The sequence below is a fragment of the Colletotrichum lupini genome, chromosome 3, assembly GCF_023278565.1.
Source record: "Colletotrichum lupini chromosome 3, complete sequence".
NCBI classification, from domain to species: domain Eukaryota; kingdom Fungi; phylum Ascomycota; class Sordariomycetes; order Glomerellales; family Glomerellaceae; genus Colletotrichum; species Colletotrichum lupini.
In genome coordinates this window covers 5569960-5587234 of record NC_064676.1, presented here as the reverse complement: position 1 = coordinate 5587234, position 17275 = coordinate 5569960, and the positions used below count along the sequence as shown (strand labels likewise).

The 17275-nt window shown below is 30.3% G+C and overlaps 3 protein-coding genes across 3 annotated transcripts; 1 reads left to right on the top strand and 2 right to left on the bottom strand.

The window, feature by feature from the left end:
- Positions 1–3829: 3829 nt before the first annotated feature.
- On the bottom strand, positions 3830–3988 carry CLUP02_06420 (uncharacterized protein; the record flags this gene model as incomplete). The annotated part of the gene is made up of 1 exon (XM_049285419.1): positions 3830–3988. A coding segment is annotated over one exon (159 nt), but the record flags the coding sequence as incomplete, so codon positions are not given.
- Positions 3989–8470: 4482 nt separating this feature from the next.
- CLUP02_06419 (uncharacterized protein) lies at positions 8471–9563 on the bottom strand (the record flags this gene model as incomplete). Its single annotated transcript, XM_049285418.1, has 3 exons — positions 8471–8878; positions 9256–9393; positions 9546–9563. The coding sequence occupies 3 exons, from the start codon at positions 9561–9563 to the stop codon at positions 8471–8473; spliced, it is 564 nt and encodes a 187-aa protein (XP_049142561.1).
- Positions 9564–13239: 3676 nt separating this feature from the next.
- CLUP02_06418 (uncharacterized protein) lies at positions 13240–13440 on the top strand (the record flags this gene model as incomplete). Its single annotated transcript, XM_049285417.1, has 1 exon — positions 13240–13440. A coding segment is annotated over one exon (201 nt), but the record flags the coding sequence as incomplete, so codon positions are not given.
- Between the last annotated feature and the right edge of the window lie 3835 nt (positions 13441–17275).

The following is a 17275-nucleotide window of genomic DNA, read 5'->3' as shown; positions in this document are numbered from 1 at the left end:
GGTTTGGAATTGTGTTGCTAATTAATCGTTTTTTCTCAGTACAGACTACGTACTCTGCAACCCTTGAATTATTTGGTAGCGTTTTGTGTGCAAACGTCGGTACTTCGTCTCGTGCCGTCTCTGCAGATTCTAAACGGGGAAAGGCGTCTGAGTCTGCCCGACCTGAAGATACGGCGTGGCTCAAATCGTAACACTTCTGGACCACGGCTGAGCAAGTTGGCCCGGGATCGAGAGTGTGATGGTTGATGAAGTGACTGGTCCAGTGACGGTTCTACATAGCATTATCCCAAAGAAGGAGACATACAGTCATGGGTTCGTGAAGGCGATCAGCTGACGAAATAGAAATATCTGGGTATTGTTTCCAATCAGCCAGCCACACCGAACCTTACACCAGGCTGCTGGTTTCGGTGACTTTGTGCGGCTGAAGAATCCGTCGTAACCTAGACCGAGGCCAATAGATGTGATAGTGATATTAGTTCAGTTGAGACTACTCTACCCGATGCAAACCATATGTGGCGTGCTGCTTGTCAAGGTGAATTGCTTGGTTAAGCTGAGTGCATTGTAATGTTTCTGTTGGTATCCCTATTACAGGGTAGTTAGTTCGAACCGTAGTTGACAAAGAGATTAATTAAATTATATAAATATCTACGTAATAAGTATAAAAAGGAGGTTCTAACCGTAAGTTAAGCTAGCTATAATAATTATAAATAGGGCCCCTAATTAGCCCTTATATAGTCGGCTATATATTATAATTAAATTAAATTTCTAATTTAATACTAACTTTCTCTTTTTTTTATTAATTTAGCTACTATAGTTAGAGGTATAATCTAACCTCGGGCCCGTTTACTAAGTCGTCTCCTTTTCCCCTTTTTCTCTACTCTTTTTATATAACCTATCCCTCTATTCGTATAATAACTTTTTTATTATTTACGAATTACTCTAATCCCTTATTTAGTACTACGTTTATAAAAGTGTTTACGAGGTTATTTTTATTATTAATTTAATAAATCTTAAGTATTTCGCGCCTTTTATACGATTACCTAAGGGCTATAATATTAATTATAAGCCTCTTTTCCTTTATTATTCTTAATTTAATAAAGTATTCGTATAACGAGTAAGAATCGGTATAAATAACTATTAAAATAAGTAAAAAGCTAATTCAATTAGTAATCTTTTTTAATATTATTAAAATTATATAGGAGAGGTTAACGCCGTTAATTATATTATAAACCTCTAATATTAATATACTTCTCGTTACTTACTTATTTTTAGTTAATAAGTAGTAAATTATATTACTATATATAGTAAATTCGCTCTTACCTATACTCTCGTTAACTAGGATAATAATATACCTTAATTACGAAATAAGGTTATTATTATTCGTAAATAACTTATTAACGAAAACGTAGAGCTTACTAATTATAAGGTTAATTAAGTAGTAAACGAGACCTCGATTAAGATTTATTTATTATTACTTAAGCTATTTATTAAGTACTTTAATATCTCGTTTAGTTAAATTTATAATTTATGCTACCCTAGCGTAATTAAACGTTATTTCGGGCTAATAAATACTTATAATATATACCCCTCGCGCAAGCTTAACTTTATATTATTTCTTAATATTAGTTATATTTAGATTAACGAGGTTGATTTTCTTACCTTACCCCTTTTATTAAAAAACGACGGTTTCCTTTTTAATTATAAGAATCTTATTATTAAATACTAAGGGAGTATTTATTATAAGGACCTTTTTTAGTTTTATTACGAAGCCCGCTTTCTAAAGCTCCTTATCCTCTTTCTTTATAAAATTAATATTAAATAGGCCTAATATATCGTTAATCTATATTCTAATAATCCTAAATTAGTTACCTTCGTACTCTATAACTAGTAAGCACGGGTTATACGTAAAAGTAATTATTAATAATTAATTAATATAAAAATCGTAATAAGTAGCTTACTAATAGGTACCCGATTTTACGAGCCTATATAGTGGCTTAAGTACTTTAATAATTATACTTTTTAAGTATTTACTAGCTATTTTTTTTAGTAAATAGGCTAGGATTTTCCTTATAAGCCCTATGGCTAATTAGGTATAGGCCTAGGTAATATTATAGCTCTAAATCTTATATCCCTTTTTTTATAACGATACTATTAGTATTATTATTAATCGTTAGCTATAGCGCTATATAATAAGCGATTATATAAATAGCGTCGCCTTTTTAACGTTACTATATCCCTAAATTACGTATTTAAACTTTTCGTACAGCTAGGGTATTCTTTTCTTTTTAATCTTACGAACTATTTATAATTTAAATATATAGAGGTTTATATATTTTTCTAAGTCGTATAAGATAAATTAATAGACCCTTTGATTACGAAAAGTGTTTACTTCAATACGATCTAATCCTTTATACGGTTTTTTAATAATTATAATTATACCTTTTTTATATAGTTTAACTACTAGTTCGAAATTAGCTTTCTCTTTTACTATATAAAAAGTATTAATTACCTCGTTACTAGTAATAAATTACTACGTTAGGGCTTACTATCGTAGTTTTTTATAACGTCTTACTAGTAGTATTAGTACCCTTTTAGTAATTTCCTTTTCCTCGTTATCTATTAGTATTACTACGACGATTTTATTAAGGATAATTTCCTATACCTCTACTACGGGTTATATAGTTTCCCCTAGCTCTTCTTTTTTTTATAAGTTAGAAATTACCTCGTTAGGATTTATATAATACGGTCTAACTACTATAATTAATACTTCGAGTAGCTAGTTACGATCTTTTATAACTATATAAGAGCGCTCGTTAATAAAAATTAACTTATATAGCTTAGCCTATTATTAAGTAATTTCGTACTATACTTATATATCCGAATTTAGTAATATATCTAGATTATCCCCTATATCGGGCCTATTATATATAGTAATTACTTTATTAACTTATTTTTTTATATTTACTTCGCGCAGTACCTATATTACTTTTTTAATTACTTAGGCTCGTTAGCTTATACTTAGTAATAGTAATAAAGTTAAAGTCGTTTTTAAATATACTCTAAATATTAATAACGTTAGTATAAGTCCGTTAGGCCCTATAGTATCGTTATAGTATTTAAGTACTATTTAGAGGTATTTGTTATTAATAAAATCCGGATTTTCCTCTTTAATAATTTTAAACGCCCTTTTTAACTACTAGTATACCCTTTTTACTTTTTTAATACTATAGTACGCTTTAATAAGTACGACTTTTAGCTATATACTATAAGCTATCGTATTATCTCTAAATTTTACTAACTTAAAGCTAGTATTAACGTTAGTTCTAATACCGTCTAGCGGTCCTTAATATATATTAATTTAGCTTTTTTATAGGGCTACTTATACTATCTTTACTTATAAATCCTAAAGGAATTACCCTACTTAGAAAGATATAGCTACGTTGATTATATATAGTACTAACTAACTATTTAAATAGAAAATATTAACAACGATTTCTTAATTAAAGTTAAGCTTATTACGTAATTTAAACTTAAATCTGCGTGGGCTCTGCGCATTTATTTAATATTAATAATATACTTTCGTTAACTACTCTAGCGCCCCTATTTTAATATTATTATTATTTAATTACTTTAAGAGGTTATATAGCCTCGTAACTAACGGGTACCTAAATCTTTAGTATAGTCTTCTAAACTTACTTTTTATTAAGTAATTAATTAACTTCGTATTATTAATAAGCTTTATAAATATATACCCCTATTATTGTTTAACTATTTTAAAGTGCTTATTACTAGAGATTTTATTCCTTATATTATTAAATATAATACTTAGTTAATCTATATCTTTTAAATATAAGAGAAATAGGGTATTAACGAGTAAAATATAGAAAGTTATTATTCTAAAGTGCGTTTTTATTTTTATTATACCTAGGGCGACGATTTCCTTACCTAGGCCGAAACTAATTTTTATAATACCCGCTATTAATATATTAAGTATTATTAGTACAATCTTTTATAGCGCTTAAAATTACCCTTTTCCTTTAGTTAACTATTACGATACTCTAGTATTTAAAATAATCTTATAGAAATTATCTAGGCCGTACTTTTTATTCGTATAAAATACTTATATAAGCTTAATATTTGAGGGATTTAAGTAGTATAAAAAGGACCCCTCTAGCTACCCCTAGATATACTTAGTACTATATTTTTTTTTTTAAATATTAAGAGAGATAGTATCTTTTTTTTAATTATTAAGAGAATAGGCTTTAGCCTTATTAAATTTACCCTTTTAACTACCTCTATATCCGTTATCTAAAGGACCTTCCCTTACTATTTATAAATAAAAGCTTACTTATTAAGAGCTTTTACTACCCTTTATTCGTTTAGCCTTATATATCCTTTAGAGGCTAACGGGGTAAAAAAAGAGTAGTTAATATTATTAATTTCGTTATAATTTAATTCGTTAGTATAGGGGGTAAGATTTTTTTTATTTTTTAAATTTCTTATAGGGGGTATATACTTTAAGCTATTACTTTAGCTACCGTTACTAGGTTCTGTACCCCCGGATCTACCCTTATATATAATAAAGAATTAGTTAAACTAATAAAGGCTAGTTTTATTATTTATTACCCTCGACTTTTTATACTATTTATACGATTTAGTACGCTCTTTTTCAGAGTAGTTACTTAATTAATATTTATCCTTTTTATAAATATAGTATTACTTCTTTTATTACCCTACCTGTAAGTTAAATCTTTACTTATTTAATAAATCTAGGCCTCTTTACTAGCGATTATTATATCTAGCCTCTTTTTTTTTTTTTTTATACGTTTAATTAACTTAATATTACTAATAAGGGCTATTATACGCTTAGAAATAAGTTTAGCGCAGTATTTTCGTTTTAATATTAAAACTAGATCTTAGCCTCGAGTAAAGCGTTTTATAATTTTCAAGTGCCTAGTATAAGGTTATTTTTACCTCTAATATATACTAGATTACGGTATAAAAATATCCGACTTTCCGCTTATTTATCCCCTTATTTAGCTAGGTTTTCGTTAGTTTATTAATTTAATTAATAAGCCCTTTAAGGATCTTTACTTATAATTTACTTTCTATTATCCTAGCTATAAATATAAAAGAAATCGCTCATAACTTAAATAGGAGCTCTAAGTTCTTATTATAAGTCTCGAAATAGCTTCGGATTGCGTTAATTATATTAAAAAAGTTATTTCGATCGAGATTATATACCGCTTTGTAATAATAATTAAAGGCTTTTTTTATAAGTACGATATTAATTAATAAATAGTACTAATATTCCCTAATTCCGACTTTTTCGTAATAATTATAAAATATTATTAGGGTTTTTTATAAGACCTTATACTTCCCCTTAGAGTATAATTTCTTTTTTAGGAAGATCTTTTTAAGGTCTATAAATTGCCTCGTATTTACTATTAAATTTTTAGTATTTATATACGATCCTTATGTTATTACGTATTGTTAGTAACTTTAGGTCGTTTACCTCTTTTCTTATTAGCTAATTAGTACCGAATTTTATATTAGTAATAGTAACGAGTTATAGATTAAAATAAGTAGAATTATTAATTATCGTACTTCTAGTACTATATTTTACCCCAGTATATCTTTTTATAATAATAGATTTCTATTAGTAATTATAGGGAAGAAATCTAAGTCGTTTACCCTTTTTTTAAATTTATTAAAGTAATTATACGCTTTATTAACCTATATTTAGTTTTATAATACGAATTCCTCTTCTATAATTATCGTTACTAGTATTTTATATAGCTCTTACGATTATAATTACGCTAATAATACCCCTCGCCCGTAAAGGAATTTATTAACTACTTTTATAATTCCTAGGCTTACGCTTACGAACTATTTATCTAGCTAATAGCTAAGGTTATCTATAATTTTATAAAATAGGGGTTACCCCTATAGCCCCTTTTTTTTATAAACCTTAGTTAAATAGATTAATACTACGTTAATTTACTTATTATTAAGCTAATTTATAATTCTATATATTTACGTCCCCTAATAGTCCGGGTTAATATTTACTTATTTATAAAGGATTAGGATTCTATTTAAAATCGGGTTTCGTCCTTTTTTTTTTTACCCTAACTTATTAAAAGTCGTGCTCTAGCTTATACCCGTATTAGCGGTTATTAACGTATTTAATCTTAATAAAAATATATTTAATCCGCGCACTAGTCGTAATATATCTATACTTTTACTACTTAACGAATTTATTAAGGTCTAAGAGATTCCCGCTTCTTCTTACTATCTCGCTGCTACTCTCGTTTTTATTATTTCTAGCGATTATTACTACCCTTTTAAATTACTAACTATTATACTTACTAAGATCCTCCTTTTTATTTAGTATAAAAGGGTAGGTTTTAGTAATTCTTTTTTATAATAGTAGTAGTAAACGTTTATATTACTATAAAAAGATATAGTAATTAGTCTTAAGATCTTTATTAGTTATTAATTTTTATTATTCCGTATATTTCTAGCCTCTTAAGCCTCGTGCTCTTTATAATCTCTAAATAGCTTCTTTCTTTAACTTACCTTTTTTAAGGTAGTATTTTATAAGAATAGTTAAAAGTAAATACTAAGTAGTTTATAGAGGAGCTATATAGGCTATTAAGAACTGTATAGGCCGTTAAGTACGGTTAATAAAGTTAAGCCCTCTTTTTTATAAAATCGTAGATTTTAAGGATTTACTAAAAATACCTACTTATTACTTATACGTAGTAGGGTTAAATACTTTAGAGATCTTATTTTTTACGGCCTCTTAGTACCCTATTTTATATCTTTTAGGTAGTCTTTTTTATAGCTTAATTATAGTTAAGTAATTATCGCTTATTAATAATCCTTTCTATTACTTAGTTAATTTCTAATCGCGGGCCGGCTATAGAAAAGTCGTTTAATAAAAAAGCTACTCGGGGTAATAGCAAAAGGCTAGTTACTTAAGCGGGTTTATTAATTAACGTAGTTTAATATAATAAACGTTAACTTTTTATAAGTAGTAAAGGGCTACGATTACTCGATTTTATATAGTATTTAAAAATTACCTCTTTTTTTATTTACTTTTATAAGGTTAATTAGTATAAATCTCTTATCTCGTACAGTATTAAGAAATCGTCTCTTTTATATAACGAAATACTTTACTAATCTATAATAATAAAATTTAATTACTAATTAGTATTAGTATCCCTATTATAGGGTAATTAGTTCGAACCGTAGTTAATAAAAAGATTAATTAAACTATATAAATATCTACGTAATAAGTATAAAAAAGAGGTTCTAACTATAGGTTAGGCTGGCTACGATAATCGTAAATAGGGCCCCTAATTAGCCCCTGCGCAGTCGGCCGTACGCCGCGGTTGAATTAGACTTCCAATCCGACAGTTTCACAATCAGTGCCGTGATTTACTAGCCATGCGAACTACGCCTTGCCCCTTTTCTACCACCTGACCGCTCACACTCTACCGGGCCGCCAATAAGAGTATTTACGTGTGGGAGCTCGGCCTCTTCAGCCAGTGTATCAATCAACAAAGCCCTTGGGGCGGCCTGGGTGTGGGTTTTGCTGAGTCTGGGCCAGCCTGTCTCAAATCATCTCGACCGAAGGTCTGCTCTTCCAGCCCTCTAAGGTTGACGGGCAAACATCTCCGGAATAGTCTCGGAGATCTATACTGTGTACATTTGATTGACTTGACATTATTGACCAGAAATTTATCCGTACTGCTTCGAGATATGTATCCAACCCCGCTTGAAGCAACACCTCGGCACCTTTACGCGCCGGCGTTCTCCGTCCTGTGGCTGGCTGACCGTTGGCACGCACGATACTAGCTCAGGAAGCAACACCACTTCCGCATACCCGGCCCCTCCACGTCAGCCAGCCTAGTTTCCTTTCTAACTGCAAACATATCTTGGATACAACTCGCAGTTCTCTCACTCGACATATTCCATCAATCGCGGATCGACTTGAGTACAATGGGGCGCGATGATATGGGGGGTATTGGCGAGTTATATGACCATCCGACCCTATATCCCTTATTCCCGCACATCGAAAATTGATGATCATTTCTAAGTTGGAGAATGACTAGAGGTTCATGCGCTGGGGTCGACCCGCCACACGTGTGATATCTACCAGGCAGGGTTTTGTTCGTAGCTCTGGCAGCCACCAACAGACAGTTTGAAATTTCAGCTTATCCATCTGCTGCCAGTTCTTCGTGCGTGGATTCTCCCGTAAACCGCCCCGAGCGTCGACGGCCGAGCCGCGGATGCCTAGACACTGTATTAAATCTGCACTTTGACTTATGGCACTAGCCTCACCTGCCTTACTCCTACACATTTGAAGCCCTTGAATTATAGTGGTGGCAGCCGCTCATTCTTTCGTCTCAGAGGCGAGAATCAAGCAAGGCACAGATTCCGAATTGAAACTAGCACAAATAGACTAAAAGTCGACATCTTCCATTAGGAGGAATTTCCTCTCCTGGTGGAGCTCTTCCACCAGAGCCTCGCCCAGTGCTTCACGCATCCGTCTCTCGATGTTCTCTTTGAAACGCTGGACATCCGGATCCTTATCCACTTGTTCCACTCTCATGTGAATCAACTGAACCACATGGCGTAGAATGTCATCGCGAGAGGTGTCGACATCGTTGGTGCTGACGTGGTAGTCAAGCGTTCTAATAGCCACCCAAGTCCGTTCGATGATCTTCCTATCCTTGACGATCTTCTCGTACTCAGCATTCATCTGCCAGAAGAGATCATCCAGGAGTCTGGTAAGCTCCTGTACCCTTGGGACCAAGCTCTGCAGATTTGGAAGGTTATTCTTGCAGTCATTCTCATCCTGTTGGTATCCCTATCACAGGGATATTGGTCGATTGGTTCGAACCGTGGTTTTGACGAAGTAGGTCAATTGACTATATATTCTGCTGCGTAGGTGTAGAAAGGAGGTTCCAACCGTAGGTTGGGCAGGCTGCGATAATCTGAAATAGGGCCTGTAATTGGCCCCTGCGCGGGCTGCCGTACGTCGAGGTCGAATTGGACTTCCAATCCGACACATCCGTCTCGGCATCGTCCAAATTTCGTTGGCAGATTTTGACGTTTTGCTCGTTCACTCGGATTTGGTTACCGATGTCTCCGCCCCCTCCAAGAAAAGAAGATATTTCGTACCAGTCCTACACATGACGTTTAGAAGATAGCGCAATGATTTTACGATAAATGAAGCTCGCTTACATCTTTCTCATATTCCGCATCTTTCAAATTGCGTCTAGCTGTCGTCAGACGCTCAAAGGAGCTCCTTGACGAGTCTTGAGCCCTTTGAAGCGCGCCTTCTGCGCTACGGATCTCTCTAGTAATGTCGACGAGGAGTTTCTGGATGTTATCTTGAAGTTGCTTGTTTTCCCCACCATACTGAGTCGTATCTATGAATTCCTGACCGATATGGTCAACAGAACCTTCACAGGACTTGGCCAACTTGTGGAAGAGTTCGATAGCATTGGGTAGCTGTGGTACAGCATCTTTACCGACAGGTGAACCCCCATCTGCTATCTGCAGAAGCTGAACAACTAAGGTCTCAAGTCCTTCAAAGGCGGCATCATTGGTCTTGTCTAGTAAGGCGGCAGCTTCACTGAAAAGCGTGCCATCTTCAGCACGCTACTCTACAAGACGTTGCTGAAACTGGTTCGACTTGGACTGAATTCCGTGGAATGAGTCAAGATATATGTGGTACATTATGACAGAAAAGAAAAAGAAAACTCTGAAGCATAAATCTGTTCAATATCAAGAATGTAGAGTGATGGCACCTGGCTATCCCACTGAGCGATGATCCCCTATAAAGATTCTAGGGGTGGAATCCTGTTTAAGCAAAGGGCTTTCAGACCAAACACCACCTCTTGCGATTGGTTCATTCTCCGAATACCTCCTCCAGATAGTGATACCTTCTTGGCAAGTCAGTGGCATGATAGAGAACTGTTGGATTACGAGGCAGAAAAGGGGCCCTATTAGGTAGTTAGGTAGGGGTGGTAGGTAGGCAGTCTGGGCCCGTGTAGACGGACCCTTCTACCTACCTATACTTACTAAGGGACTGCGGGCTCTGCCTACGATCTTCCCCTCCTATATATACGTAATAGACCTATACTAACCTATTAACCTAGTTATAACTAAAAGGTCTAACCTATTTATATATATATTAATACTAATTAGTAGTTGAATTATATATATATTTCTATTATAAGTTAATAAGGATATAATTATAGAAGAGATAGCTTTAACTTATTTTATTAACTATTCTAACTTATTAACTTAGTTTTATCTATTTAACTAACGATAAGTAGCTTAGTTTATATTACCTTAGCTCTCTTCTATTATTACTAACTAACGACTAATTAACTAGTTATGGGCCGTTAAGAGCGCGCTCTATTACGTACGATTTTTTTTATTAAGACTATTATTACGGAAGGATTAATTATTTTATTATTATTATTAACCTCGCTTTTATTATTAATATTATTTTTATTAGCTTTATTATTATTACTAACTTCCCTCTAATCGAACTACTTATAAAAGAATTTATTTTAAATATATTATAACTAAGCGCTACTTTAAATTAATAATAAGTAAGAGGAGATTAATTACTAAGAGATTAATTTAATAATTATTAGCGTACTAATACTTAGTAATAGTAAGACCTTTAGAATTATAAGTACGTTAATAATAAATCTCTTATTAATAGCGAAGTATTCTAAGATATTAAGGAAAGGAAAAGATTTTAATAATAGTAGTAGTAGGGATCTATTTTATATTATTAATAAATTTACCTCTTTCTAACTTAATAAAAGCTCTGAGACTAGACTAATAAAACAAAGTACGAGAAGTACTAAAAGAAATTACTAATTAGTAGCTAACGGAATCCTCTATTTATTATTAAAAATACGGTTATAAAAGGCCTTTCTTCCCTTTTTATAACCTTCTACTAACTTTAGTAACCTTCTATTTATATACCTCGTTAAAGGAGTAGAATTTTCTAATTAGTAATAGTAGCCCGCTTATTATTATTAAAATAATTATTACAACCGACTTACTACTCTTTTTAACCTAACTAACGTTATATTATAATTATAATACGATAATTATATCTTATAATAATCTTTTATTATATAACTTACCTCGTAAATATATTATAGTAACCGTTAGCCCTAATAATAAGTAAAAAGGGTCTAACGATTAGTTAATATTACCTCTAGCTTATTTATACTTTTAAATTATAGAACTATGCTTAATTCTAATTTATTAATAAGACTACGTTAACCTAACTTAATAGGGCTTATTTAATATTATACCCGCCCTTATAAACGATAGAAAACTTAATACTTTTATTCTTTATATAATAAAATACTATTATTAAGACGGCCTAATAAGCGAGGAACTATAAAAAGACTTTAAAACTAATTTTTAAAGCTAGGAAGTAGGGGACTTTTTAAGAATAAAAAGTACGATTCTTAAGAAGCTAAGAGACTTCTTTATAAATAATAGTATTAATCTCACGATTAGAAATTATAATTAAATAATAAAAAAGATTATTAGCGCCCTTAATATTTAATACTTCTTTACCTAGACTTTTAAGGAGATCGTAGCTTATTATAACCGTATTAAATATTTTAATATATTATATTACGATCCTTACTTCCTCTATTTATTACTCTTATAATTAATAAATACTAACGATCTTATTTAGTAAGCTAGAGAGATAGTAAGGGAATTTATATAACCCTAACTTACTTAATCTTAGTAATTAAGATTCTAACCTTAGCCTTATTATTAACTAACCGACCTATTACCTTTTTAAAAAGAGAAGGAGGAAGAATTAGAGAATAAAGTTATTATTACTTAATAACGAAATCTACCCCGTTAAATATTATACTTTAATATAAAAACTAAAAACGATATTATACTTAATACTTATTAATTAATTAACCTTACTAAGCTTTATAATAATAAGAATAAGTATAGTAATAAGAAGTACGATATTTTTAATAAAAAGCTTTAGATTTTTAAAGTACTATACTAACGGGTAAGAATTAATAAACGATACTATTCTAATACTTTCCTAAATATACTTAAGGGAAGGGCGTTAACCTTTTATTTTAACTAACTTAGTAATATTTCTAACCCGCTTAGCTTTAATATAATATACTAAAGGACTTAGGAATATTTTAAACTATTTATAAACTATTAGAACTACCTTGCTAAGCTCTATAACCTCTATTAATACTCTATAATTTATAAGAACTTAAGTAAGTCGAATTAATAAATTCTATAAGTACTAATTAACTATATTATAATCTTTTATAAAGCACTAGCTACTTAGGGATCTATTTTTAATATAAGTAACTAACTCCTTTACTACGTAAGTAGTATATTAGAATATAAACTTATTATACTTAACTTAGTACTTATATTTATTAATATCTATTACTAGCTTAGTACTTTAATTAATATTATAAAGAGAGAGCGCGATTATAGTAAGTAGTAATAATATTTCTAAAATAGTATTATAATAAAAAGGTCCTTACTACTTATTAAACTAACCGTACTTATAATAGCTTTAGTAAAAAGACCCGATTTAATAAATAGAATTAACGCGGCCGCGGTACTACTAATAAAAAGTATTTTATTTATTATAAGACCGGTTATTAGTTAACTAAGTATTTAAAAAAAGAGCGACGTTAAGTATATAAGAAGTATAAAAATAGTAAGGAAAGAAATAAGAGATCTATACTAAGCTTATACTTATAGTTCTTCGCTTTTTATAAAAGAACCGCTCTTATTAATAACGACGACGATAATAATACTATAATTTAATATTTTAATAGCTTCGACTTTAACTATAAAGATAACTACGAGGACGAAGTCTAAATCTTAATAATATACTTTATGACTACTATAAGTAGTAGAACCTTTATAAATATCCTCGCTACTTAGGTAATAGAGCATAGCCTTATTAATATTACTTTTATTAACGAGTTAACTAAGCTTATGGAATTAGCGACTTTTTTCTTATTAAATAGGAGGTACTCGTTAGGGGACTTTTAAAGTATTATACTTAATACTAGCGCTACGGAATTCTTAACTACGGGCTACCCTTAACTTTTTATATTATAATAATAACGACCCGAAATTACTTTTAATACTTTTAAAGCTAGCGAAGTAAGTATTTAATTTAGTAATAGTAAACTTATAAAATTATTAAGATCTATAATTATTAGTACCTTATTTAATAATATTACTTTTTACGTTTTACTAACTAATACTCCTTTTTTATACTACTTAAGGGATATAAATAAGCTAAGAGTATACTTTAATAATATTAATAACTTACTAATTAAGGGAGATATTATAATACTTATTATTTATAAATAGGGATACCCTTAGCTTCTACTCCTTAATAATAAAAAAGCTATTACTAACTACTTAACGGAGGGCGAATTACGCCGCCTATATTAGTACTTTAGCTACCCTTTAGTTCCTCGTTTTTTAAAACTACTTTAGTAATTTAGTAATAATATAGAGATCGTAGCCCTTAAGAAACTTACGAAAATTTATTAATAATACTAACTTAACGCTACTACCCCTAGCTAATTTAAATTTACCTTACGAAATAATTACGATTTTAATTATAAAGTCGTAATTAATATAATATACTTAATAAATTATAAGGGTACTAACTAACTAGTACTTTACGTCGTTAATACTACTATTTCTTTTTAAGTAGTAAGGTTCCTTGCGGATATAACTACGAAGTATATATAAGAGGCTTTTTAACTATATTAAATTAACGTTTACCTCGGTTTACTAAACTAAATTATTATAAATACTAATAAGAACTTTAGCGCTATAGAGTTTAAATTTTTTACTAAATCTATATTTATTAAAGTTAAAAAAGTACCTATCAAAGCTTATAATAGTATTAATAAGGCTAAGAAATATTACGTAGTATTTAAAAAGGTATACGATATTATTTAAAATAAGTGCTTATTAATAAGCGCAGAGGCTATACTTTAGGCCGTAATTAAAATAGTTAATAATATAATTAGTTTAAATAGCCTCGTTCTTATACTCCTCGTTTTTAGAGCTTTTCTACGCACTTTTAATAAATCTCTACTATTACTAAATATTACTTAACGTATAGAAGTAATTAAGAAAGTAATAAAGGAAGTCCGTAAACTTTATATTAATAAGTAAGTAAGCGAGGTACTAGCTACTTAAAACGGACTAAATATTTTTTATATTATTAATTTATTATTATAATTAGATATTAAAGTTTAGTAAGAAGGTAAGGGATAGAAAGGCCTATTTAAGCTCGTTTTAATAAATAGTACTACTTATATAATAGAATTACTTTATAGCTTAATAAGCTTTTAAACTACTATAGTTAAACCTTAGTACTTAAAAAAGGTCGACCCCGAGCCGCTAGTTATAATAATAAAATATATCGACCGCTTACTAATCCCTATAATTAACTAGCTAACTAATAATAGCGCTATTATAAATAAAGTTTTTAATAAGATCGTTATTATAATTAACGACGACTTTTTATTATAAAGTAAGAGGACTAAAAGAATATTAATACGGCGCGGCCGTAGTAATACTTTTATAACTACGACTTATTTTATATTTAAAAAAGAGGTAAATTTTAAATTAATTACTAAGCTCCGTAATAAGGGTATTATTATTACTTTAAGAATACTTTTTATAAAATTTATTAATAAAAAGCTTTTAAGATTAGTAAAGAGAGGGGTAATTAAATTTATTTAACTTAGCCCTAAATATAGGGATATAAGAATATTTAAATCTCGATTCGTTAATAAGATTAAGAACCTAGGACTTAACCTTATTAAAAAGTCTTATTTAGTTATATAAGAGTATAATAATAAAAGGAAGAAGGAGATCTTTATATAGTCGTTAATAATTTAAAAAACTAATTAATATTTAATCCTTACTCTAGCCCCGACCTTAATTTAAGAAGGTTATGTTATTTAGTTACGAGATATTATTTAAGTATATATATAATCGAGCTAACCTCTTTATTATAAGGTTTTTACTTAATTACTAGCTCCGATCCGTTATTTATACCCTAAGGGTACTATTTTATACGTCGTATAGTTATTATACGGTTTTATAAAATCTAATACTTATTAATAAATAATATATAATAAGTATTATTTAAAAATGCTCTAAATAATAATATTTACGTTCGATTTATACTTATTAATCTTAATAAGAAAAAGCGGATTATTTAGTATTATTAGTATATAGACCGATAATATTATTAGATTATTAAATAAGACTTTTAGTTAAAAAGAAAAAACCGAGCTTAAGCGCGCTAAGCTACTAACTAAATTAAAGTAGTAACTATTAGCTAACGAGTTACTTATTTTTAATAATAAGATTATTTTATTAAAAAGTATTAATATAGTACTTAAATAGAAGAACTAAAAAAAGAAGCTTAAGTAAGTTAACCCCTCGGTATTAAACGTTAAATAATAATTTATTAAGTAGCGAGCTCGAGGTACTTATATCATATTAATTTACTAACTAGAGATAGCTTTTAATACGTCGTTTATTACTTAATATTAAATAGATCTATTATTTATTAACTACGCTATACTAAACTATTATATTAAATAGTAAATAGATTACTTAGACCGAGGGCTTATATTCGTACTATTAGATTTAATTATAACTAAACTCTTCGTTTTCGTAAATAGGATATTTATAAATAACGCTAATTATACTTTATAACTAAGTTATATTATTATTTTTATAAATAAAAAATAGACTAACGAGAGCTTTATAATTAATAATAATATTATTTACTATAGCTCTACGAAAAGTAAAAGAATTACCTAGAGCGTACTAATATTAGAGGTTTATAAAATAGTTATAGGCGTTAACGTTACTTATACTATTTTAATTACCCTAGACCTTATTACTAAATAACTCGACGTTTTAAAGATTTTTATTATAGTTTATATAGATTTATATTTATTATATAAATACCTTATTAAGCTAAATATTACGAAGGAAAAGCGCCTTATAATAAATATTATAGTACTTAGGTAATTATATAAACGCCGCGAACTTTACGAAATCCGTTAGATTAATAATAATAATAACCTAGCCGACGGGTTTATAAAGAGTATACTAAATAAGTCTTTCGAACGATTTATTAATAAAGGAATTATTATAATTAAAATAGAAGGATAAGTAATATATAATTAAAATAGTAATATATTATAAATAGTAAGTCGTTTAGCGAATATATACGCCTCTTAGGCTTTAGCTTAGAGAGAAACGTACGTATTTAGGGCGTAATTAAACTAATAAAAAGCTCTTTTTTAATTATACTAAATTTAACGATTTCTAAGGAGTTTAGGTATATAAATTATATATATTAAAGGATTAAGAAGTAATCGGAAAGAGGGGATACTAAAAATTTTATATAAATAATTATAATAGAAGCTATACTAAAATTTTAGTATACGGCTTTAGGTACTTCTAAATAGGGGATTAACTATAGATTTTATTACTAGTTCTTATTAGTAGGGGACCTAGCCCCTATTCTAGCCTTTTTTATTATAAAAATAGAAGACTACTAATATTAGATTACGAGGTAGAAAAGGGGCCTTATTAGGTAGTTAGGTAGGGGTAGTAAGTAGGCAGTCTGGGCCCGTGCAGACGGACCCTTCTACCTACTTATACCTACTAAGGGACCGCGGGCTCTGCCTACGATCTTCCCCTCCTATACACACGCAATAGACCTATACTGACCTATTGACCTAGTCGCGACCAAAAGGTCTGACCTGCCTACGTGTATACCAACAAGAACCCTTCCTTCAGCTTTGGTCTGTCGAGCCAATGGTACATCGCAACGCTGAAAATATTGAATCCAGAGCACGGAAGGCGCCGAAAGGGATGCTCTCCTACAATGATGTCTTGAACTTTCCCATTCGGTAGTTTTTGCCCCCAGCCGCAAGCATTGTCTCACTTTGTTGTTTCGCGGCCGCTAACCTTCACTCTCCGCTGTCATCGGCCTCAGCCGCATGAACCCGGAGAGAGGTGCCGTCTGTCTCAATTGCGCTACCTATCTGAAAGTCTCTTTGACAAAATTGCATTCAAGAATTGTTCACGGAGAGGCTTTGAGAAAAACCACTTCATATGATATTCTCTGGCTGGCTGAAGATTTATTTAGCGT